This window comes from Cydia strobilella, chromosome 5 (genome assembly GCF_947568885.1).
Source record: "Cydia strobilella chromosome 5, ilCydStro3.1, whole genome shotgun sequence".
Taxonomy (NCBI): Eukaryota; Metazoa; Arthropoda; class Insecta; order Lepidoptera; family Tortricidae; genus Cydia; species Cydia strobilella.
This window is the reverse complement of record NC_086045.1, coordinates 19170379-19194742: the sequence shown is the minus strand read 5'-3', so window position 1 is coordinate 19194742 and position 24364 is coordinate 19170379. Positions and strand designations below refer to the sequence as shown.

At 37.4% G+C, this 24364-nt stretch overlaps 1 protein-coding gene across 2 annotated transcripts; it reads right to left on the bottom strand.

Annotated features, from left to right (window-relative positions):
- Nucleotides 1-12856, bottom strand: LOC134741493 (DNA repair protein complementing XP-C cells homolog). 2 transcript variants are annotated; one of them, XM_063674285.1, is made up of 10 exons: nucleotides 12352-12856; nucleotides 11259-11371; nucleotides 10545-10806; nucleotides 8415-9994; nucleotides 7865-8143; nucleotides 6510-6751; nucleotides 5763-5988; nucleotides 4506-4674; nucleotides 3456-3610; nucleotides 1-2029 (listed from the first exon to the last, which is right to left on the bottom strand). In XM_063674285.1, the coding sequence occupies exons 1-10, from the start codon at nucleotides 12719-12721 to the stop codon at nucleotides 1838-1840; spliced, it is 3588 nt and encodes a 1195-aa protein (XP_063530355.1). In that variant the 5' UTR covers nucleotides 12722-12856; the 3' UTR covers nucleotides 1-1837. The 2 variants fall into 2 exon arrangements, with proteins under 2 accessions (XP_063530355.1, XP_063530357.1); XM_063674287.1 differs by having other exon boundaries at nucleotides 2-2029; nucleotides 7865-8115; nucleotides 8408-9994.
- Nucleotides 12857-24364: the final 11508 nt, after the last annotated feature.

Genomic DNA, 24364 nt, shown 5'->3' with positions numbered 1-24364 from the left:
ATAATTATCATTACATGAATGTTAAAAATAAAAAGCATGCATAACGTAATCAATTGCAAGCATTTCAATATTTAAATTACAACAAATGAACCTTAAAAAACAATTAATTTTACACTAGCATTACTAAAAATCAAATAATACCCGTAGAAAAAACATATAATGATATAACAAATAATAAAATTAACAAAAGAGTGACCTTACCTTTACTCGTAACTATACCAACTAATAACTATTTTAGAAAGTTAGTACATACTTAATGAGCATAATTAAAGTGTATAGGCGGTAAGATTTCACTGATATAATATCTCGGAATGAGCATCATACGCATCGTTTTTGCGCTGACATGCTAACCTAGTAGTAGTATCCGTGACACCTTGAGAACGGTTAACAATGTTATTATAGTTTGGCAAACCATTGTGTTAGTAAAAAAGATAAATAATTTTAGTTCAACAATGCGCGCCATTTTTTTTTAATTCGCGCCTCCTCTACTGACAAAATGAGGACTGAATAAACGCGTAAAGCTTAACGCACATGTCGCTGAAATCGTTAAAATAACACGTTTTTAGATGTGCGAAATCCAAAGAAACAGAAACCATAGACCACACAATTTTGTTTGGTTCAAAGTAAATTGGAACATTTTTGGTTGGAACCATTATCGCTTAACTTCAACTCGGGTAAATCCGGTAAATCCATCTGTCAGATTATGCGATTTTGGTATTAAGAAAAGGTAATAGGTAGGGAATGCAAACCGGTTTTTGTATGAAAATTCGGTCAATAACCGGTTATTAACCGGTTTTTATACTATTAAAAACCGGTTTGCATTTCCTAGCAATAGGGTACATATTTGCTGAGACGGTCGAATGGATTTAACCGAGTTTGAAGTTAAGCGACACATATATCATAGGGGTTTATGACCTCATTGGTTTGCCAGACTATAGTTTTGTACACAGTATATTCACTCTCCACTTATCTAACTAAACATACAGCATATTACTTTTCACAACTTAGCTTTTTATTTCGAGCGGGATTCTATAGAATAATGTAATCACAGCAAGAATATCTACAGGGTGAAAAGGACAACCGAACCTTAATGGATGGGAAATTAATTCGAAGAAAAAATCTTATATTATTTTCAAGTAAGCAAATATGTATGTTACATGTAATAAAAGTATTTTTCATACACCTAACGTCCTCGAATTCATTACATATAAGATTTAATATGGATGGCACTGAATTGACACTTTTTTCCAATAAATTATCATGATATTTCCCATTGTAAACTATTGCCAAATCAATGTCAATTTTAAGATTTTTACGTTAAACATCTTCATTCTCCAGTATAAAGTATTTACAAACTAAACATAATCGTAAGTTTAACATTAACATGGGGTTAAACCTCCACTATACTAATGCATGCTTTTCTCATGTAGAGATTATAAAATGAAATAAAATTTAAAAAACACGGCCAGGCCCACCACTTTTGTTAGAAACAGTAGAATAATATTACTATACACAACGGCGGGGCTTAATTGCGTAAAATAAGTTTTAAAACCCACCTCGACCACGGGGACAACGCCGTCCTCGAAACGTCGGAGGTAAATTTAAAACTTACTTTACGCGATTAAGTCCCGCCGTTGTGAATGACAATGAGTAAAAATAGTGAAAGTTTAAATCAGTGTAATATAACTATACTCATCCTTTTTTGGGTTATAATACTAGCATAAGAAAAATACAGTATGATTCTCTCTGCATGACAAGTGACTCTTGCCGAACTATATGTCCTGATGTCTATACACCGATTGTGGCGCCATCTGCAGTAAGTATTCAGTATTGAACCTTACTTCTTTTTCTTCATCACAAATCTTGGCCCTTTAGAATTCTTAGCCTTGTCCGAAGTGCTGGGTTCCTGGAACCCGTACTTTAGTTTGAGCCGCTCTCTGATCATGAGACCCTTGATCAGCCGTTTCCAGTTGCCATAGACTCTTGCTTCGGTTTTTTCTTTTTCGCGCCTCACCATCTCTTCTTGATCCTGTAATTAAAAATGTAAATTAAAAAAATAAATATTATGTTACACAATTATGTTACATTATGTTACAAATCTTACACAAATCGACCAACCCAAGGATGCTATTCCACCTGTACAATTTTTTGGTCCAATGCCATTGCGTCTCACTCTCTCATTAAAAGCAAAATGCGAGACGCAAATACACATTGGACCAAGAAGCTCAATTAAGCTTATAACGACGTTATATAAGTATAATCAAAGATAGATATAACTCCGTAATAGATAGATACAGTCTAAGGAAAAAACGTGCCTCGAAAATCAAGAAAATTTGATTCTCGTTCAGAGGGCGCTACTAGTTTTGGCCTACAGTCGTATAGATGGCGTTGACGGTTTCGTTTGTTATTTATAATTAACGCATATCAGTGAAAGAACATGGGTCAAAATCAAAAAAATAATTAATGCAAATAAAAAAATCATTTATCTATATTTAAATACATTTTATCGTATTTTTATAAATCTTCATTTTTAGTTTTAAAGTGTGTCGACAGATGGCAGTGAATTTACTGGGGTTACAAAATTTACTATGACAGTACCGCTCTAGTATAAGTTACTCTATGGTATAATAGATAGATATAGATAAAAACTTAAATACATATAAGACATCCTATAAATTAGGAACAAATTATATCTGGGCACACACATAAATGCCCTTACAAGGATTATATGTTATAGCACTATGGTCCCGGGTACATCACTAAAAAGAAAATAAGTTTAAAACACTAAATGTTTATTGAAATATGTGAAACAATTGACAACTTAATATTGTCTTCGGCTACCGCGATAGTTACTCATGAAATAAAACTATGGAAACGGATTATATCGCGTATATTGAATTTATAATACATCCCGACGTTTCGAACCCTTTACAGCGTTCGTGGTCAACGGTACGCGATATAATCCGTTTTCATAGTTTTATTTCATAATTGACAACTTATTGAAATATGTGAAACAATTGATACTAATTATTTTAAGCCTTTATAACAACCAAAGCATTGTTTTACTGTGATAAAAAATATATATAGGTTGTGTAAAATACATGTACGATAGGTTGGGAATTTGCTTTCTTTTCCGGCCACCAAAAAATCTAGTGGCCACGGATTTTTTTAAATTAATATTTAAAAGTACTAAAGATTTACTCATTTACAGATTACAATTAGGCATTACGTGACGCATTTCCACTGCGCAATTCGTTGTCTGAGCGCAGGGGTGTTACTAAGTGCGATTATGACACGAATTGGCACAATATTAAACGTTATTGCAAACTCATAGGGTTCAATTTTGCGCAGCAGCTTCTCAAACTCCTGGCACACGACGGAACCATTGTACACCGGGTGCGACTAGCCGCCGTTGTCGCAGACTACTGTAGGATGGTTCAAGAAGTGAGCGATACCTCGAGCCAGGCCTGCGTGACGACCTCCTCGAACTCCTGGCACACGACGAAGCCGTCGTACACCGGGTGCGACCAGCCGCCGTTGAAGTCGAAACCCGTCATGGCCGGGGCGCAGTCTATGTTCAGCTTCTTGGCCACTTTGTTCAGGCCCGGTACTGAAATTAAAAAGTTAATTCTGTACTTAAATAGAAAAAAAAAACCGACCAAGTGCGAGTCGGACTCGCGCACGAAGGGTTACGTACCATTAGGGAAAAAACAGTAAAAAAATCACGTTTGTAGTAGTAGTAGTAGTAGTAGTAGTAGTAGTAGTAAACTCTTTATTGTACAAATATACATATTAAAAATTACATGGTACAAATAATAAGATGTACAAAGGCGAACTTATCCCTTTGAGGGATCTCTTCCAGTTAACCTTCGTTCGTTTGTTGTATGGGAGCCCCATTTAAATATTTATATTATTATGTTTAAACTAAATTTGTTGTTATAGCGGCAACAGAAATCCATCATCTGTGAAAATTTCAACTGTCTAGCTATCACGGTTCATGAGATGAGATAAACTAAACTAAAACTACATAAAAAGTCCTACAAATAAAAAATTGGCCCCAGGTCTGTGCCGTCCGGAAGGGTGCCCAGAAGGCTGGCGGCGTTGCCGCGCTGAACGGCAACGCCGATGCGTTGGGCGAGGTATGCTCCAGCCTTCCGGTCACCCATTGCGTGTATTAGGCGCTTGGCCAAATTATGCTAAATTATGTAAATAAAATAAAAAAGAATATATTATAGGACATTCTTATACAGATTGACTGTCCCACGGTAAGCCCAAGGAGGCTTGTGTTATGGGTACTCAGACAACGATATATATAATATAATATATAAATACTTAAATACATAGAAAACATCCATGACTCAGAAACAAATATCTGTGCTCATCACACAAATAAATGCCCTTACCGGGATTCGAACCCAGGACCATCGGCTTCACAGGCAGGGTCACTACCCACTAGGCCAGACCGGTCGTCAAATGTGTTGATTTAATTTGATATATGTACTCACGTTTGACATGTACGGTGCCTTTAGGCAACATGCAGGCCTTGAAGAGCTCGACGTTGCCGTAGGCGTTGCGCGGCACGACGCCGTTCTCGGCCACGGGCGGCTCGTACTCTTGAACCTGCCACGGCCCGAATATTTCCAGCGGCTTGTCCGTTATCAGCTTGTTGGATAGCTGGAAACGTCGAGAGAAAATAGTATAAATTATATTGCTGTGCCGCTCATGATGCTGGCGGTCGTCGACACTGCGCGAGCGGTACAACAATATAATTATGCGCGTGCGATAGAAATAGGGACAGGCGGGTCAGTGTACGAGACTTGTCGTGTTAAGAGTCCTTATTTAGTTTAAACCAATATACAGACGACAACAATATACAGGCGAGATAGAAAAATGTGAATAAAATTTCACTTTTCCTCCATAGTAAATGTAAGGAAAAATGTAAAAAAAAAACCCCTAGGAAACTATTGATACTGGATAGGAATGGAATCGAATGGCATACAAAATAGCATGTGAAAAATAAATCTTCATTTTCATACAAATTGTATGGGAAAAAATCTCGATTTGTAGCTTTTCTAGTTGTTAATTTTTTTTGGGTCCATACCAAGCCAAGCTTTTGATCCTGGATAGTAATGGGACCGATTGGCTTAAAAAATTTTTTTTGTCAAAAATGACCTTTTTCTCGCATTCTGTATGTTTTATCCAAAATCTGTAAACGCCAATCTTCATTAATTTGAAATCGAGGGAAGGTCTTCTAAGACCGTTTTCGCGTAGCAACTCAGGATTTGGTAGCTGCTCTTACTAACCCAATAAGAAAATCCACCCTGTATCCTGATACCTGATATCCTGAAACCGGTTTGCATTCCCTACTCGGAACCGGTTTTTCTTTTCAAAACCCCGAAAGAGCCCAGTATTTATAATTATTTCATGCTCTTACGTAGGTAGATCGTAAGAGAGAAAGTGATACAAAAGGGAGTCACGACCCTCAATACTGAGGAATACGACGCAAGGAGAATGCATCATGTATTTAGGTAACAACTTCGTTTTTATTAGATAGTTTAAAATGAAATAATAAACCAAAGAACGTAATAATACCGGTATTTTTGTATGAAGAAAAAACCGGTTCCGAGTAGGGAATGCAAACCGGTTTTTATATTTGTATGAGATTTCTGTGAATAACCGGTAATTAACCGGTTTTTACATACAATTAAAAACCGGTTTGCATTCCCCAGTTCCGAGCCTTGCCCTGTGCCTGTATAACCCACCTTGTCCCACTTGGGGCGTGCTTTGACGACTTTATACGGCTTTTCCCCCAACCTCACCACCTTGGCCTCCTTGAGCCAGGTGTCCCGGGAGCGGCACACGTGCACGCAGGCGCGCGGGTGCACCGCCTCGCCGCGCACGAACCCCAGCGTGGCCGCGTCCGCCGGATACAGCGCCTCGTACTTCAGCAGGTGCCGCTTTAACGCGTACAGGGGATGGTTTTTGTATCTGCAAACATATTGAAAATGAAAAAAAAAAATATTTTTTTTACACAAAAATGGGCTTAACAGTAGTAGGGTTCCGTACCCAAAGGGTAAAAACGGGACCTTATTAGTAAGACTCCGCTGTCCGTCTGTCTGTCTGCCCGTCTGTCTGTCACCATGCTGTATCTCATGAACCGTGATAGGTAGACAGTTGAAATTTTCACAGATGATGTATTTCTGTTGCCGCTGTAACAACAAATACTAAAAACAGAATAAAATAAATATTTAAGTAGGGCTCCCATACAACAAACGTGATTTGTGCCGTTTTTTGCGTAATGGTACGGAACCCTTCGTGCGCGAGTCCGACTCGCACTTGGCCGGTTTTTGGATATACATGAAGTCGAGGTTGCATGCATACTGATCCCTGTTCCGAAACGACCTAGCTCCCTTCACGGGACAATGGCGATGTCCCACCAAACGGGTTCAGCTGTTGTTTACTTGCTATGATCGTTAGTTTTGAATCCAGTGATAACAAACATAACTTACTCAGCAATACTCTTAGGCAGCGGGGCATCTAACTGCATCCTGTCCAAAGCTTCGTCCTCCTCCCTGTCCCGAGCCGTCCTGGGTCCCTTCCACGGGACAGTAGAAGTGTCCCACCACACGGGCTCGGCGCGTTGCTTGCGGGTGACGGTGTTCCAGTGAGGCACGTAGCGCCGCGTGAGGTCTTTGAGGTAGTTGTTGTTGTCCCACCCGACGACGTAGCTGACGGGGTGGGTTGCTCGGCTCTGTGGTCAAATCACATTTTGAATGTATACCAAGTTACCAACACAGAAATAAATATACCATAGAAGACACAAATGCATCTACTTCGCGTGTCTGAACCCCGACCAAGCGTCGAGGTTGATCTTCGCTCTTTACAGTCCACGCGCGTCAGTTGTTGCAGCCGGAAGTCCGTGAAAACTTAAAAAATGCTTCGTTGTATGATAATTAACTCCAACAGCCCAAAAATTGCGAGCACCCAAAGGCAAGAACATTTCCTATCACAGATGAGTAATTTTAAAATTATATTATGCGTAAATTTTGTATGAAAAAGTCGGCACGCTTGGTTTCAATACAAATCGTGGTATTTGCGTCATCTAGCGTATATATTAAATCTGTGTATACCACTTTGTTTTCCTTGTTTTGTTAACCTTTTCGACGCCGTGTCAAACACAAAAGCTGTCACTCGGACGCCAAGTCACCGAAATGACAAAACTGAAATTGAACTTTATGCACATGCACGTAGGTCTATGTTGGTCTGTGGTCTTTGACCGTTTAATCGGTCTTTGGCGTTGGACCTGCGGTGCCGATATATCCGTCATTGGCGTCCAAAAGGTTAAGAGTCAAACTCTCATAAAACGACATTCTGAAAGTATAGGAGATGGACTAAGTGAAAGGGCAGAAGAAATTAGACCATACAGGGGCCTAGCCCATGATGACGATCGTTTGATAGAAAAACCCCTACTTAACTAATGTATGTAAATAGTCACATGACTTTTCATAGCATCTGTCATCCCATTTTTAGGGTTCCGTACCCAAAGGGTAAAAACGGGACCCTATTACTAAGACTCCGCTGTCCGTGTGTCACCAAGCTGTGTCTCATGAACCGTGATAGCTAGATAGCTGAAATTTTCACAGACAATGTATTTTTTTTTTTGTTGCCGCTATAACAAATACTAAAAACAGAATAAAATAAATATTTAAGTGGGGCCATACAACACACGTGATTTTTTGCCGTTTTTCGCGTAATGGTACGGAACCGTTCGTGTGCGAGTCCTACTCGCACTTGGCCGGTTTTTTCTTTTCATTTGGCGTTTGTCAATGTACGATTGTACGATTGTCATCCCAGCAAAACTTACGTAAATCTCATTTGTGCAGTGAACCTGCCCCTTCACCACATCGACAGCTATCCACTGTTCCAGCTCCTCAACATACACTTCGCACCACACATCCGTCTTGTCTCTGGGCGCCTCATCGTCCGTGGAGACTACTCGACGATCTATTTTGCGACTCGTACTTGGCTTCGGACTGATCTTGGTCGGTTTGAAATCGTCGCCACTCACTGCTTCGGGTTCGTAGTCGCTGTCGCCTCTGTTTGTCTTTGATTTTCCTGTTAAAATAATGTTTTGAATTTTACACTAAAAATAGGGAATATTACGCGAAACTGCGTAAGGGGCGTTACTATACAATCTAAGGGTCTATCACGAAACAAGAAATTCGAAATTTAGTTATCTAACATATCTGTCACTCTTGCATATTCGAGTGATAAAGAGGTAAATAGCGAAAATTCGGATTCGCGTTACCCGGTAGGTCCTCTGTAAACAAACCAGGGATGTTGCGGATGCCGATTTTTTGACATGACATTTGACATTTTTAAATAAACAGTTATACAACAAACAAACCTTTTACAGTTTTCGTTTTCTTCTTAACCACCTTAGCACTATTCATGGACTCTTCCATTCTGTCTTTCATGATTGCAATCAGTGTGGAAGTCACATCATTCTTAGATGTCTTTGTCTTCGGTACGAGATCCTTGTGACTCACTCTTAGCTCATCTTCTGGATCTTTACCTGCCTTTTTTGTTCTTTTAGTTGTTTTAGTGGGTGTTTTTTCACTGTCTTTGAAATATTTACTTGTTTCAGGAGTGCCTGCACTCTTTGATCTAGATTTAGTTTGTTTATTAACAGAATCTTTAGAATCCTGCACGTTTTTTAAGTCAGCAGTTTTTGATCGGCTCCGTGTTGTAGATTTAGTCAGTCCAGTATTACTATTACTTTCAAAGAATGTGCTACTAACTGCCTTGTTATTTTCATTAGTAACAATAATTTTTGGAGGATCAGGTTGTTTTGAAGTTAGGGTTGTCTTTGTACTCGATTTTTCTTGTGAAGATTTTGAGACATCATTTTGATTTTCTTTCGTCTCAGTTTTTGTTTCTTTAATAGCTTTGCCACGTCTATTTAAAGAGAGTGTTTTAGAAGTTGGTGAAGCTTTATTATTAGAGTCTACTTCAACTGATTTTGTCTCCTGGGCCTTAGATTTATCTTCACTGGCTTTTCTGTTTCTTCTCTTTGGTATAGTTTTATCCTCAGATACACTTTTCAGTGGTTCAGAGTTTAAAGGATTGGCGGCACTCCTCCTTGCTCTTTTAGGTGGTGAAACATCCTCCGCCTTTTCTGTGAGTTCCAAGGCTAAAGCCGTTTTACTTCGCCTAGTTTTACGACCTTTTGCTGTCTCAATATTACCATCATCATTCCCATCAATTTGCATAATGTTCGTGTCACTATAATAATTATCATCCACATCCATAATGTCACTGTCGTAGTTTCCATCAACTTGTGCTATGCTCTGTTTTGATTTTGTTTTAGATGTGCATCTTTTTTTTTGAGCTGATTTCTTTGTATCTTCTGTTTTAGGCTCCACATTCTTCTTTTCATCTTTTAGTTTTGTAGAAAGAGAACAAAGTTCGGAACTGGGCGGTCTAATTGGCAATGTCACAAAGTTGAACATGACTCGACACTGGAGGCCGAGCGCCCTTAACATACTGACAAAAATAAAGAACATGAACTTCTTTGTTGAAACTTTCTTGTTTTTAATCTCTTTCAATAAGATATCTTTAAGAGGCGGCGCTTTAGGTTTGAATTTGTTCTCGTGCTTGTCTTGTACTAAAGTTATTTTGTTCTTAAACCATTTTGTTATCTGTTCAACATACTTCACATCCACTCTTTCACTTGGGTAGCATTCTTTTGAAGGAACTAACGATAATATGGCGCTCATTATTTCCTGATCATTTAAAACTGAGCTTACATAATTCCCATGACCCAACCAGCACAGAACATGAACCTTGTGCATGTACACTTGATACTCTTTTTTGACTCTGTTCATTTTTCTTTTCATCATCATCTCAACGTCTATCTTTTTAGATTTCCTGTGGGCGGCATCAGGGAAGTCTACTATCACCTGCAATCCGGAAGCTGGAAGCGTTTTTGACTCTGAAAATATAAAAAATGCTTTATTGTCAAATAAGTTTTTAGGAATAAGATTTTATAAGTATTGAAATTTTGTATAAAATAAAATTGTCACATGTTCAAAAGTAATTTGGTATCATTTTTTTTGGGAGTATTGGTGTACTCCATGTAGTATTTCAAAAGTACTCTTCCATTGATTTGTTTCCGCTAGGGTTTTAAAAGTCTTATCAAAAAAGCTTTTGTTATATTTAAGTAGGTATTTTGTATGATGTGTTCAAATATTTATTATCTTATACCTACAACATAAAGCTAGATGGTGTTGCATGTTCATTTCAATACCTTAGACTTACTCAACCTTTTTCTTAAGAGTGCCGAAAACACAGTTTTGCATTGTAGCCCTGGGCCCCAAGATAAATTTGTTTAAGTGACGTTCAGATGGCAAGGTTATGTAGCATTACCAGGAACACTTGGCAGGCCCTAATGCATCCCGCGTGCCCAGGTTGAGTATAACTGCCTTAGACTTGTTTAAATGGCGCCATCTACAACATTTTTGTCTAAATAAATAGGATATTACCTTTCACCTCTTCCCAGTCTTCCATTTCTGAATCACTGTCATTTTGTTTCTTCTTTTTTTTAGTTTTTTTTACTCCTGTGGGTAGCACAACCTCTCCCTGAGCCAACAGATCCTTCACATCAAAGGCCTCAGAGGAGTTCTTGGCTGTGTAATTGAGGATTGAAGCTTTTGTCTCTTCGACTTTTGTTTTGTGGATTTCCAATTCTTTGAAAGTCTTTTGAGCAACCTCCTCACTGTTGTCAGGTACGTTTTTGGACCATACCTTGAAAAAATTTGACTTTGATTAGTAACCAGCCAGGCAGATTATTCAGAGGATAGTGGATTACTTACTCCCTTGTTTTCTCTGAGTAACACATAACACATTATTCTTTCTATATAGGTACATTAGGTACCCACATTATGTAGTTACATTAATTATAATAAAAATTATGAGCACCCAAATACATACTTTCAAATTCGCTAAATCAAAATGTTATGTTTTGACTCGCAGCAAATCTATTTAAACAAAAATATGGAAAACAAAGTTACAGTTAAAGCCTTTTTGAAAACAAATCTAATTTTTGAAGACGAAATGGAGGAATGTCACCTCCTCAAGGTGGGGATGTCAATAACTACCCCTGGTTCTAACCTACACCACAGACCTAAGAAGGTATGGTGCGAGAAACTCGGCAGAACTCATTTTTTAAATCTTATACCTAAACATGTAATGCTCACATCTTGATACTCCATTTTAGTTTCATGGTCGCTGTCTGCATCATTAGCTGATGAGAAGATGGTGTTGGCAGGTACACATGATGGTTTGCTGAGAGATTCATCATCACTGCTATCTATAAATAAATATATGCCTTTGTTAATCACTACGGTATTAGTTAACATCGTAATTAGGTAACCGTACCCACATTGTGTTGAATAGATCCGATGCCGGAGTGAAGGTGTTAAATGTATTTTTGTTTAATAGGAGACATCTTACACAGGTTGACCTAGCCCGAAACTAAGCAAAGCTTGTATTATGGGTACTAAGCGATGATATATACATACTTTATAGATAAATACATAGAAAATATCCATGACTCAGAAACAAAATATCTGTAGACTTATATTGACCGGGATATGGACCGTAATTACCTTTTGTATTGTTTTTGAGCTCCCGAGATTTCAGTTACATGAATCTTGTTCATGGGTGACTGAAGATAGCAGTCCATATAAGTCTAGTGAAACTAACCGTGAATCATTCACAACTCAAAATATCTGTGTTCATCACACAAATAAATGCCCTTACCGGGATTTGAACCCAGGACCATCTGCTTCATATGCAGGGCAACTACACTACCGACTAGGCCAGACCAGTCGTCTAGGTTAATAGGTTATACTGCTGCCACAAATTGTGGCCAATGCTATCTGAAATCATATTTGAAATTTGGGAAATCCAGATTTGATTGTCATAATATATCTGATTGGATCTAAACATGAGAGTAAATGCAATTGCAAGTTATTTAAGAAAATAATATTTTCTCTAATAGTAAAATTAGGATTTACTACAGGCCCCAGGCCAAGGCCATTCAACTGGCTTTCATCTGAGGGTCATAATTACACTCAAAAATAAACCTGAAGATTACCATCTGATGTATATATGTATACAACATGATGCACTAAATGTGACTTCAACATGTGAGTTAAGACCATTGTACGTTTATTTTAATGTGAAAGCATTTTCTGAAATTCAAATTAGAGGGGAAAATTTTGTTGAAAATGTTAAGCTAATTAGTCATTTAAAGAAAAGAGATATCCTTCAAATATGTGAACTCACCACTTTCTGATAGGTTGAGGAAAGAAGGCAGCAGTTTATCAGCGTCAGTTAAATCCTTTACCGAGAATGGTTTTGCGGCAGGAGCATTTTCATCCGAACCATCCTGAGGTTCATCGCGAATCTTTTTAATGAAGTTTTTCGCAAATTGCGGCTTTCTTCTTGGTGCTGATTTTTTTGCTTTACTACTTTTTGGATCTTCGTCTTTAAATTCTTCTCCTGAGGACACGGCTTGCTCCTCGTCCTCTGAGCTGGAGACGTCAGTTATTTTGGCATCGGATCCCGAATCGCTAAAATCTCCCGTTTCCTCGGGCTCGCTATCGTTTTCATCTTTGTAAACAGTTTTGATTACTTTTTTACGAGTTGTTGGCATGTTTTATAACTGAATACTATTCGAAACAGCATTTATTAATAAATCCAAGTGAATAATAGCAACTATTTCTAAAATACCCGGCAAATCGTACAAAAAAGTATGCTTGTTTGACAAATAACAAAAATGTTATGAAATGAAATCTTAAACTATGAAATGCGCAAATATTTGACGCTGTCAGATTTGATATGATACTTGACTTTTTTTTTATTGCATGACCTTCAGTCATAGAAGGTAGGATCCTATAGAAGCGGCCTACCGCGTGCGCCCGTGAGGGACAGAACTCACAGAACATACGCAATGCGACAATATGATTGGTCGAGTAGATTTGTAGCCCACCATAAACCATACCACAGAATAAGTAATAGTATTACCATACCATACTAAATTTACAAGGTGGGTAATAAAAAAAAAAGTGAGACTGTGACAAGGACAAACAATAGCAGCGCTTTCTCTGCTACTCCTACTGAAAGATCCATAAGACTATCCCGTTCGGTTATTTCCCCCACCCCTCATGACCGATCCAGTTAACACTAGATTCATGAGCTGAGCATTTACGAGTCAGGAGGGCCAAACCACTGGATTGAGCTTTAGAACCCTTGAATACTTTCTATAGATCGTGGGTTTTATAGCAAAAAAATCCGTTGAAATAAAATAACAGAAGTTTCAATCGAAAAGAAAGGTTTTAAGATCTCATCAAGTCATTAGTAAATGTAAAGGGGCCTCCACACTCGTGCGGGAATCGCGGCGCGAAGCCGCGAACGCGAGTGTGGGGTCTAGTTCGCTAATCAGCTAAATCGACTCCACACTCCCGTTCGCGGCTTCGCGCCGCGTAGTCTGGAGTGCGCTTAAGCGAAAACAAATATGTCAAGATGAAAAATCGAATATCGTGAGTGTTGTGTGTCAAACGTCGGAGGTAAATTTAAAACTTATTTTACGCGATTAAGTCCCGTCGTTGTGAATAATAATGAGTAAAAACCATAAAATCAGTGTTTTGTAACCGTAATATCCTCGTTGATGGTTATATAACGATAAAAATGTGATTTTTTGGAATACTACTCATTAATATACAAATCTAGCTGCGGTTTAGTAAAAAAAAACGGCCAAGTGCGAGTCGGACTCGCGCACCGAGGGTTCCGTACATTACATAATTTTAACAATGTACTGTTTATGTGAAACGTGAGTGAAAGGTAAATTGCGGTTTACGATTTATGACGTATTAAAAAAACTACTTATTAGATCTCGCGTTAAAACTTATTTTCGGAGGAAGTTTGCATGATAATGTACATCATATATTTTTTTCAGTTTTATCATTCTCTTATTTTAGAAGTTACAGGGGGCGGCACACATTTTACCTCTTTGGAAGTGTCTCTCGCGCAAACTATTCGGTTTAGAAAATATATATTAGAAACCTCAATATCATTTTTGAAGACCTATCCATAGATACCCCACACGTACAAATTTTGAGTTTCAGTTCCAAGTATGGGGAACCCCCAAAATTTATAATCATAATCTTTATTGTCGTTATTGTTTTTTTTCTATTTTTGTGTGAAAATCTTAATGCGGTTCACAGAATACATCTACTTACCAAGTTTCAAAAGTATAGTTCTTATAGTTTCAGAGAAAAGTGGCTGTGACATACGGACGGACAGACAGACAGACAGACATGACGAATCTATAAGGGTTCCGTTTTTTGCCATTTGGCTACGGAACCCTAAAAAGGAAAAAATAATGATCCAAACTAGAAACTATTTATACCAAATCGTTTGAAATTCAGAGGTTAGCATAACAATGCTCGATAAAATCTTGAAATAACAACTTTGTTTCTACGTCAAGAAGAAGAAGAGAGCCGAATTTTAGCCCACAGCCGGCACCGCGGAGATTTGCGGCGCCGCAAACCGCTCTGCGGCCCCCCGCCGCACCGTAAATTTTGGCGCCGCCGAGTGGTGTGTGGCGCCGCGACCGCGCGCGGTGCCGCCGAGTGGTTTGCGGCGCCGCATGCGATGCCGCGTCCGGCGTCGCGGCACCGCCGCATGCGCGCGCTGCATAGTAAAGAATTTCAACAAACTCGCTGGAACAGTGGTCGGGAACCCATGTACAAATATAATGCAAAATTGATAACGGGGTTTGGTTTTAACTTTTAAGTAAACAAGCAATATTTGTAGTGACTGTACATGATAGAGTCTGTGCGAAAAGACTCGTAGAATGTATGGGTTCCCTTACGAAAAGAGACCGCACAAACTAATGAGAGCAACGAAACTAGACAGTCAGTAAGAGATTTTGTCCCGATTACTGGGTACCAGCACAGAATAACTATAGGTAATAGTACTGCCGTACAGAAAATTCACTCCTTCACAAAAGTCAGATTTAGGTATAAAATTATACCTATACTCGCCGCTTGCAAGCAAAATTGAAACTTATAACCGCGCACGAACTGTGAAGCTTCTTTGCGCGCCGCAGTTTTATGACCGAGCTGCGGGTGTCGGCACGGGGTTGTCACTTGACAAGTTTTTGTAGCTATACCTACTGGTTTATTATTTTTAAGACAAATATGTAGGAATTACAAACGTTGATTCTGTAAACATAATTTTTTTATCCGGAGATAGTATGTCTGATTCTCACGGAAGTAGGTATGCCACAGAAGTACTTATTCCTTTGAAAATATGTCAGTCTATATAGTCCGGAATTTAAAAAAAATGTTATTAACAAGGAAGTAGAATATCTATAGATTTAGGTTTCGAAGGCATTATGTATTTTCAATTTTGCGCGAGTCGAGGGGCATCCCATTGCCATACGCCTGCCCGGGAGGCGCGCCGGCTAAATGTACCTAAACTGCGAAGTGACACCCCCCTGGTACCAGCAGGCGTCTGGCTGGCAGCTGTTCATTGTTGGCCTGTCTGTCACTCTGATCCCCAGAGGTGACCAGGCCCCCGGACGACCTTAGTAATAAGGATTGTATATCAAACGAACTAGACTACTTTCGCTGTTCTTACTATTATATTATATTCCATTTTCCAAGGCTAGCTCTTAACTTAGTGTATTGACGACCGGTTTGGCCTAGTGGGTAGTGACCTTGCCTGTGAAGTCGATGGTCCTGGGTTCGAATCCCGGTAAAGGCATTTATTTGTGTGATGAGCACAGATATTTGTTCCTGAGTCATGGGTGTTATAAATATCTATTTAATTATTTATATTTTATATATATCGTTGTCTGAGTACCCATAATACAAGCCTCCTTGGGCTTACCGTGGGACTTAGTCAAATTTATTATTTATTTTTAGTGTATCACTTTGACTTAATTATTGATAATGGCGACACAAAGATTATTTGAGCGTGATTTCCCAGAAAGTTTCATACTCGTACATAGAGTAAATCTAAGCTAACTTTGCACCGATTTAAACAGAATAAGTTTTTAGAAAATAGAAAACATTTTAGGTACAAGCTTTTATCGCTGACTATACTTTTCTTTCCACAGGCAACTATTATTAACTCATCGAGACAATTCTAACAACCCTAAACTTATTTGCGTTGTATTATCACAGAGTTCCCATATCCACCTCCTGCCTCCATCATCAGATCAGTTCCACGTCATCATAATATTGCATCATCATCTGAATACGTATTCAAAATTTCAACTCAATCGGAAATCGGGAAGTTCGTCAAATTAAGCTTCTAAGATTTGACCCGTACTAACAAAATAACATACATACTTATATACAAACTAACAGGGCAAGTTAAATAAGCTTGTAAATAAAGTGAGGGGTGCCATTTTAAACGTCATATTTTCATAGAATTAGGACAATAATGATGACTTACCACACTTTGTCATTGCAAATTCCATGCAAAGTCTGCTTGGTCCGACAGTTTCGACTCAAATTCAGCACAGTGGAAATGTTTTGTGTTTATTTAAAAAGAATGGTAAATAGATCAAATCACTCCTGCTAAGTGCTTTTCAACAGAGCTTTATTGCCTGGAAGTAGAGAGCCTAGTGGATGAGCGAGAGCGATATTTAAATGAAAAAACCTATTTTGATTTTAATGTAGATCTGAAATTACTCTCCGGGCATTTCGCTCGTGCTTATATTTATGTCTAATATCGCGGGAAATAGTGGGGTAAAAGCGGGATAGTCGTGTTCCACTTTAAAAAAAAAATTTTACTTTCAATAATTACTTACAACACAGGAACTCCTAGTTTAGGCATTTGTAACCCACTTTCCTCTACTAACAACTCTTAGTCTTTAAGATGAACTTCTGTACAATTGTATTTGTATTAATTATCACGCAGAAGAGCTTTGAAAAGGCTTAGAATTCGTAAAAGTTTAGTCCAGTTATTAACGGAGTAGCTTATTATGATAATTTGTGATTGATGTGGGTTTTTGGTTTTTAATTCCATGTGGGATGCCGGTGAAAGATTATTGTTGATGGTGCACGATTCCATACATTGAAATGATAAAGACAGCATCTTTTGCCTAATTATATATGTAGAAAAGGAGGTAAAACCCCCCCACTTTTCTAGTAGCATTACGTTTCTGTGAGGATCGCAGTTCAAACCTAACCCAATTTTCAAAGCTCCACGTGGCCCTTGTATAGTCCTGCTAATGCTTTACAAGAGCTAATAACCGTACACTGTCTTGTACTAACCGTACAATATTCGTCTATATTATTATTATAGGTCCCTATACCTTGACACTGGATAAATTGTCCCAATGGACTGAAGCCATTTATTTTTAAAAACTCAACTGAAGTAAAACTCGAATTGGACTCTTCTGTTTCCGCACACTCTTGTCTAATGGTCACTCGAGCGCGTCAGATTAAGATATGGGGGATAACTTGCATCCTGTTGAGTACCTCCACCAAGTATGCGGCTTTGACACCGAGCAGGGAGTCAAGGGTAGCCCGTCAGAATAGTAAAAAAAAATCGCCACCTTGAAATACTCGAACGCGTCAGATTAAGACATGGTGGATTAATTACTTGTTAAATAGTGCCCATTTCAATAATCTGACGATTTTAGTGATCCGTAAGCGAGTGGCAGGGTCACAAAGTTGCAAAAAAAAAAAAAATTTAGCAAGCAGAAGTGTCAAAAATCGTTTATGAAGTTTAGTGCACCCGGCTCTTTTTCCCTTTAACTTTTTCGCTATCTCTGACTCCTATTTGTAAATTAAGATCTTTTATAGATTTTATCTAGGTATAACTTACGAGTGTAAAATTCAATTGTTATTAATATTTTTAGTTGTGGCAATTTTTTTTTCTTTATTATTCTCTCACACTGCCCCAATATAGCCCTCCGTTGTTATAATTTTAATAATACGCTTTTAACGAAATCATTACACAATGTTAATAACAGGGGAGCCCAAGATGCTAAATATAAAGTAACGAGCTTACAAATATTCGTTGCTAACCAACATTTATTTAGCAATCTTCAAACTATGATATCTGAACCCCTTGGTCGATTTTGATCTACTTAGCGGCATTCTGCTCAGTTTTTTAGGCACAAAAAAAGTTTACAAATAAAATTATACATACGACAGGAATTTTTAAAATTAACTTGAAAAATGAAAAAAAAAAAAAACTAAAATCGTGAGAATAAGCATACTGCTATTATTGAAGACACTTTTGTAGGGTCCATTTAACAACCCCTTTGAATATCTGACGCGCTCGAGTAAATTATTTTTGTCCAAATTTTCGACCCTTCCGTATGACCGGTGCCTATGTAAACCGGCAGATTAACATACCCGTGTTATGAGAGACATGTTGCGCGACTGACACTACCAATATCTGACGCGCTCGAGTAACTCCACATGGTGTTTTTTTTACATTTTAAATAATCTGTAGATGCTTTCCTGCTCGCTAAAAAAGAAAAGATTATATAACATTTTTTTTTATCGCGTATATATATATATATATCTTTACTTGAAAAATAATTATAGTGTATAACTAGCCTTATGAACCGATTTTGCATGTACAACCAGCCTTAAAGTTTGTAGTCTATGATTGTTCATTATTTTAGTATGTGGGTATTTTTGCACTTTGTAATTTTTCCTCAGTCACCCGTTGACCACGAACGCTGTAAAGAGTTCGAAACGTCGGGATGTATTATAAATTCAATATACGCGATATAATCCGTTTTCATAGTTTTATTTCATGAGTAACTATCGCGGTAACCGAAGACAATATTATATAACATTTTTTTCTTCCTATCATCTAATCCAATAGGTCTCTACGACGCTCGAATTACTACACATATAGCATCGTCGCCTCCCCTGCTATACATTTATTTAGTGACCATATAGGTTTAGGCTCTAAATTTCTGAAAAAAGTCAGCTCGTCTGCGATGAACCCTAATCTAGAAACCCACTTATTTAGAATCCGCTGGATCGAACTGAGACTATTATCAGTTCGGTGACGCTGTCGGCTTCATCCCGCTCTTCGTCATGAAAGCTTTTAGAGTGTCGCGATCGTACCGCAGTTTTTATGGTTAGACTACTTATAGGCACAGTCCATTGGTACTCTAGATAGGTACCTTTTATTAGGCAAGTAGTTCAGGCTATTATAGGTTGAAATTTAAAGATTTACTGAGTAACATTAAATAATTTCACGGTTTAGACTCACTTGTTTTAGTCACTCGCGCGACATGTTTCGGAGAGCCTAGGTCTCCTTTCTCAAGCACTAATAGTGCGAGCAGCGTTCACGACGACCGTGTATTGCGTACTGCCGCGCGCCGCGTCGCTCGCTGCGATTTACTGAGTAAAATGAGACAGGTTTGAATGTTCCGATGCTTACTTTAATATACTTAACTACCTACCTATAACATTATATTATGCATTGTCATATAAAGCAGAATCACGAAGTTGCGGGTCAGCAGCAGAAACGGCTTGTGTAAAATAACCTGCTCTCGTCCTTACGTTACAATGTATATAGGTAACAATAATTATTTGTTTTAATTAAAGTTGCTGTTTAACCTCTCGTTGATATCCGAGCAAGAATTCTTTTGCTTCCTAAATTGAAAGATTCTTAAATTCGTAAAATGGAATCGAATCTTGACCGTTGCGACGGTTTTTAAAGCACGAGGGTTAAACAACTTTTGCCACCGAGTGAAACACAAAACTTTTCACTACATCAACACAAGGAAAATACAAACTGTAAACCTTGCTACTTTGTTGGAAGTAGCACGTAGAAAAATCATTAGCTAGATAGCTCCATATATAGTTGCAAACCTAGTCAGACTGAAATAAAACTGTCAATCACGCAAGCTTGCTTTTATAATGCACCTCGCTGAACTACCGCCAAGTCATTATCCAGCGACACTATTTTCATCCAATCCAATTTCGTATAGTGCCATTAGTATTACGTACCTACTAAAAATAGTAGAAATTCAGGCGAAAGGGGCTTTCGAGGCTAAACTACTACTGCCCTGAGAAAATAACGTTATTCACTGACTCAATAATGTAATGAAAATAGAGATTGAAAAGGATGAAACGGGGAATATATCTACGTAATCTATTATTTCGTATTTAAGTAGGTACATTAGCAGTAGCTATGGTAGGTACATTAACGATCTTGTGAACAATTACTGAAGTAACTAGTGCCTTGGCTAGCATTCCTCGATTTGAATTTGATATGTAAGTATTGTACGAGGGTTAAGCCGGCAGAAAAGTGCGCGTCGGATTCTCGTTTCTTGCGTTCCGTATACATCACACATTTTTTTCTTTTTTCCGACGTGTTTTTTAGGGTTTTTAGGGTAAAAACCAGACCCTATTGCTAAGACTCCGCTGTCCGTCTGTCACCAAGCTGTATCTCATGAACCGTGATAGCTAGACAGTTACAATTTTCACAGATGATGTATTTCTGTTATAACCAAAAATACCAAAATGTACGGAACCCTCGGTGGGCGAGTCCGACTCGCCATTGGCCGGTTTTTTTTTGTAATAAGTACCTATTATATTTTTGTTTCTGTTATCGTACCGAGGTTGTTATGTTTAACCATCATAGTATAAAAAAAAAACAAAAAACAAATTTAGTAATTATTTTTATTTTGTTCTACATAATTATAGGTTTTACCTAAAAATACATACTTTTTGTAACTTTCAAATATTGCTTACAGTTCTCGAGTACTATGTAAGTATTGCTTACAGTTCTCGAGTTGCAGCCCTCTGACAAATAGACAGACAGACAGCGGAGGCTTAGAAATAGCAGAAGATGGGCACCCAAGTATTACGAGGGTACGAATCCTGTCATTCTAAAAAAGGTATTTATTTACAACCTAATATTAATATGTTCGATGTCATTTAGCGGACGGGATGTTTTCTTTGTGACTTTCTTTCCAAATTATAAGTATAGTTATATTTTGAGTAAACTCAAAACTGGCTTATGGACAGACAGACTTACGAACGGCAATGACAAAACTGTAAGGGTTACATTATCGCCATTTTGGATTATTAGAAACCCTAAAAATAACGGCTCTTTAAAGTTTCCTGAGCGCAGTTTAAATCTGGCGTTGGCTTTTGGCCCACTCAGAAGATTCCCCGCTCAAAACATTAAGTAAAGAATAATAGATAGAACGAGAAAGCTTTCTAATGTACTGAAAACACTTTTCTTACGTAACACAATTTTTATTTTCTTATGCTAGTCGAGGACCTAGGTAGGACCTATCTACCTAGTTCAGTGTTCAGTCAGGCGTCTCTCACTCCGCGATTTCGTCGCGTCGCTACAAGTACCTGCCGCCGCCTCAATTTTGAGGTTTTGCCATAGTAATTGCCGCACACCGCTATGGAACGGACGCCTGCACGCTGCGCTTGCGCCGCCTTGCGCGTAGTAGTCGCGTTTTGTTAGGGAGTGAATCTTCTGTACCTAGTACTATTATATATTCTTTGGTTCAGTGTGATTTAGTTACATTAGGTAGGTTTCTGAGTAGATATAGTAAGCGCAAGTATCTTTTTGAATAGTCTCACGATTAAGTGTCTGCATAGTAAATTTAGTAGCAGGTACATATATATATATATATATACATATTTATTTATATTTATTGATATTTATATATTTATTGTTTTATATATTTATTTTATCTACATATTACATTTATATTTGTGTCTATTAAAGCATTTAGTTTTAGTGTTCTTTACATACCCCGCACCAACTATGTTTCCCTGTTTGGCCTAAAGGTTGACTGGTAGAGAATGCCGTGTAGCATTAAGTCCGCCTTTTGTTACTGTATATTCTTACTGTGCAATAAAGTTTAAAATAAATAAATAAATAAAAATATAGTATTTAAGTAGGAACTGATTTAATAATAAATTAAAATCATGTTTTCCGATAAAGCTTATTGCTGGCAATAAAACCGGGATATGAATTCAATGAACCAGAGTCGTTCACTTTTATTGTACTCTCCATAGAAGTGACCAGTCAATTACGAAGTTAGACTTTAAATAGAAAACATTCACAATTTAAATCTCATTCTCTGTCTTCCGTAAAAAAATAACGTATGTTGCCTCAAGGGTGAATTGCAAAATATATATATAGCTGAAATATTGTGTTTTTCGTAACCAATACAAGTGTACCGACAATTTTAAAAGGGATTTATAAATTTGTCATCATGCCAATTGAACCACTCTTCCACACTATTTAATTCCCTATCATTACGTAACCATGGGCGATGGGCCTTTGAGACACATTTTATTTAAAAACTAAATAATCAACCTTTAATATATGCGCATACCCTTCTAACTGTAAAAATAAAATAGTTACAGGCGGTTAAAAGTAAAGTGTTTCAATTGTCCCCAGTCTACCCCACGACTGCTACTTTTATTAAACAAAATGCATCCATTTTTTTTAATCTGTCAAATATTTGAAAGGAACGCTAACCTTAAATAAAATAAATTTTACAGGATAGTATAATAACATAATAGTTTGTCAAGTTCAAGTTTTTATTGCAGGATTTCTCGAAATTTCCGTTTTATTTAATGACTCTGTTTTCACCATCATAATCTAACAATGACAACGATTAATTTAATATGTATATTGCAGTATGTATACATTCAATTTGACGAGGGGGGCTTTGCGCTCAAGAAAATCGACGATCTTAAGAAATTAATAAAATAAAAGTATAGTCCTTTACAGGGTCAGTATTTTTAAATTAGTTAAGTATTAACATCGATAAAAATCTCGAAACGTGTACATCACTAGTGTTTGTTCAATTTCATATAAAATATGGAGGGGTAATTTCAACCACCAAATAGTCGAAATTAGTCTGCCATCTCAATTTTAGCGGGATTATTTAAGCTATGCCCAAATTACTATTAAAACATAAAATACATTAGATTTAGTGACATACAAACATAGAATAGGCTATAATATGGGACTCACCTTTGAAAAACTTGTAGACCAGAAGATATATATATGGCACCTCTAGTTAATAATGCAAAACATGGAAGATATTTTGATTAGTTGAAATTTCCCGCAGTCGAAATTGCCCCCCCTGCACCTTACGTAACTATTAGTTAAGTGAAGGAATGACTGAAGAACCTGTAATTAATCTTAAGTTACTTGATTCCATTGTGTTACCAGAATTAACCATGTAAGCTGTATTGTATAGTATTTATTAAATTTAAATTATGCAAATAAAAATTAACAGCATACGCCAGCAAACTTTCATGCAAAATTGAAAGTGATTAATTGTTGTAACAGAACGGAATCAATTGACTTTAGGCTAATTACAGGTCATTTATTACACACAGTCTTTTATGGAGATTCACCTTCAATGATTTCGTTGATATAGACAATAATTGTACCTGTTGTACCTATTACTTTTGTCGGACGCTTTCGGCTGAAATGAACAGCGAAAGATTATTTATCTATCCCTCTCAGCAGAAAGATGGAAGAAAGTGTTGGAATGATATCAAAAAGGTTGTATATTAGATACTATGTTCAATTCAATTCAATATATTCTTTATTCAAATAGGCCTAGCAACAAGCACATGGAGACTATATAAAGGAGCCAAATCTCTATGTATGAAAAGTGTCCGTCAAAAAACAGTAATTAGGCGACGCCACCATACACCGAAATACTATCAAAAACAACCTACGTAATTTGGTCGGGTTATTTGTTGGTTTATGTTATACTCATGTCCCAGAGCTTAACTAGCGCCAACTGAAAGCGGTCACTTTTGCAACAATTCTGCCTTAAGAGATTGGCATCCTTTCTATACCATCCATAAACAAGCACTTTTAAATTGTCAAGTTTTAAGTATTACCTTAATCTAAATATCAGAGCAATTTATTGATGCAGTTATTATTATTCTTAAAAACATTGAATTATTATAGATATGTCAAACTTAATGAATTAATTTTGTTAGACCTCTATGTTAGCTGACTGTCTATAATGTTGTCAAGTTTATAAAAAGAAATATATCTGTCGTAGCCATGTCGTATCCCGTCATCCGTGTTGTTTATTATTATTTCATCTGAAAGTGTCCGACAACAGACGGATAATAAACTGACTGACTAGTACAAAAAAGTGATGATCGCTTAATACGAGATATGATATTCAAGTCCCTTCTCAAGTAAATCGCATTTCCAACTAGGTGCCTCTATAAAGCATAAACTAACATAAATAACTTCAATTGTTTGCTGCCTTATTGTTAACTTTAATTAC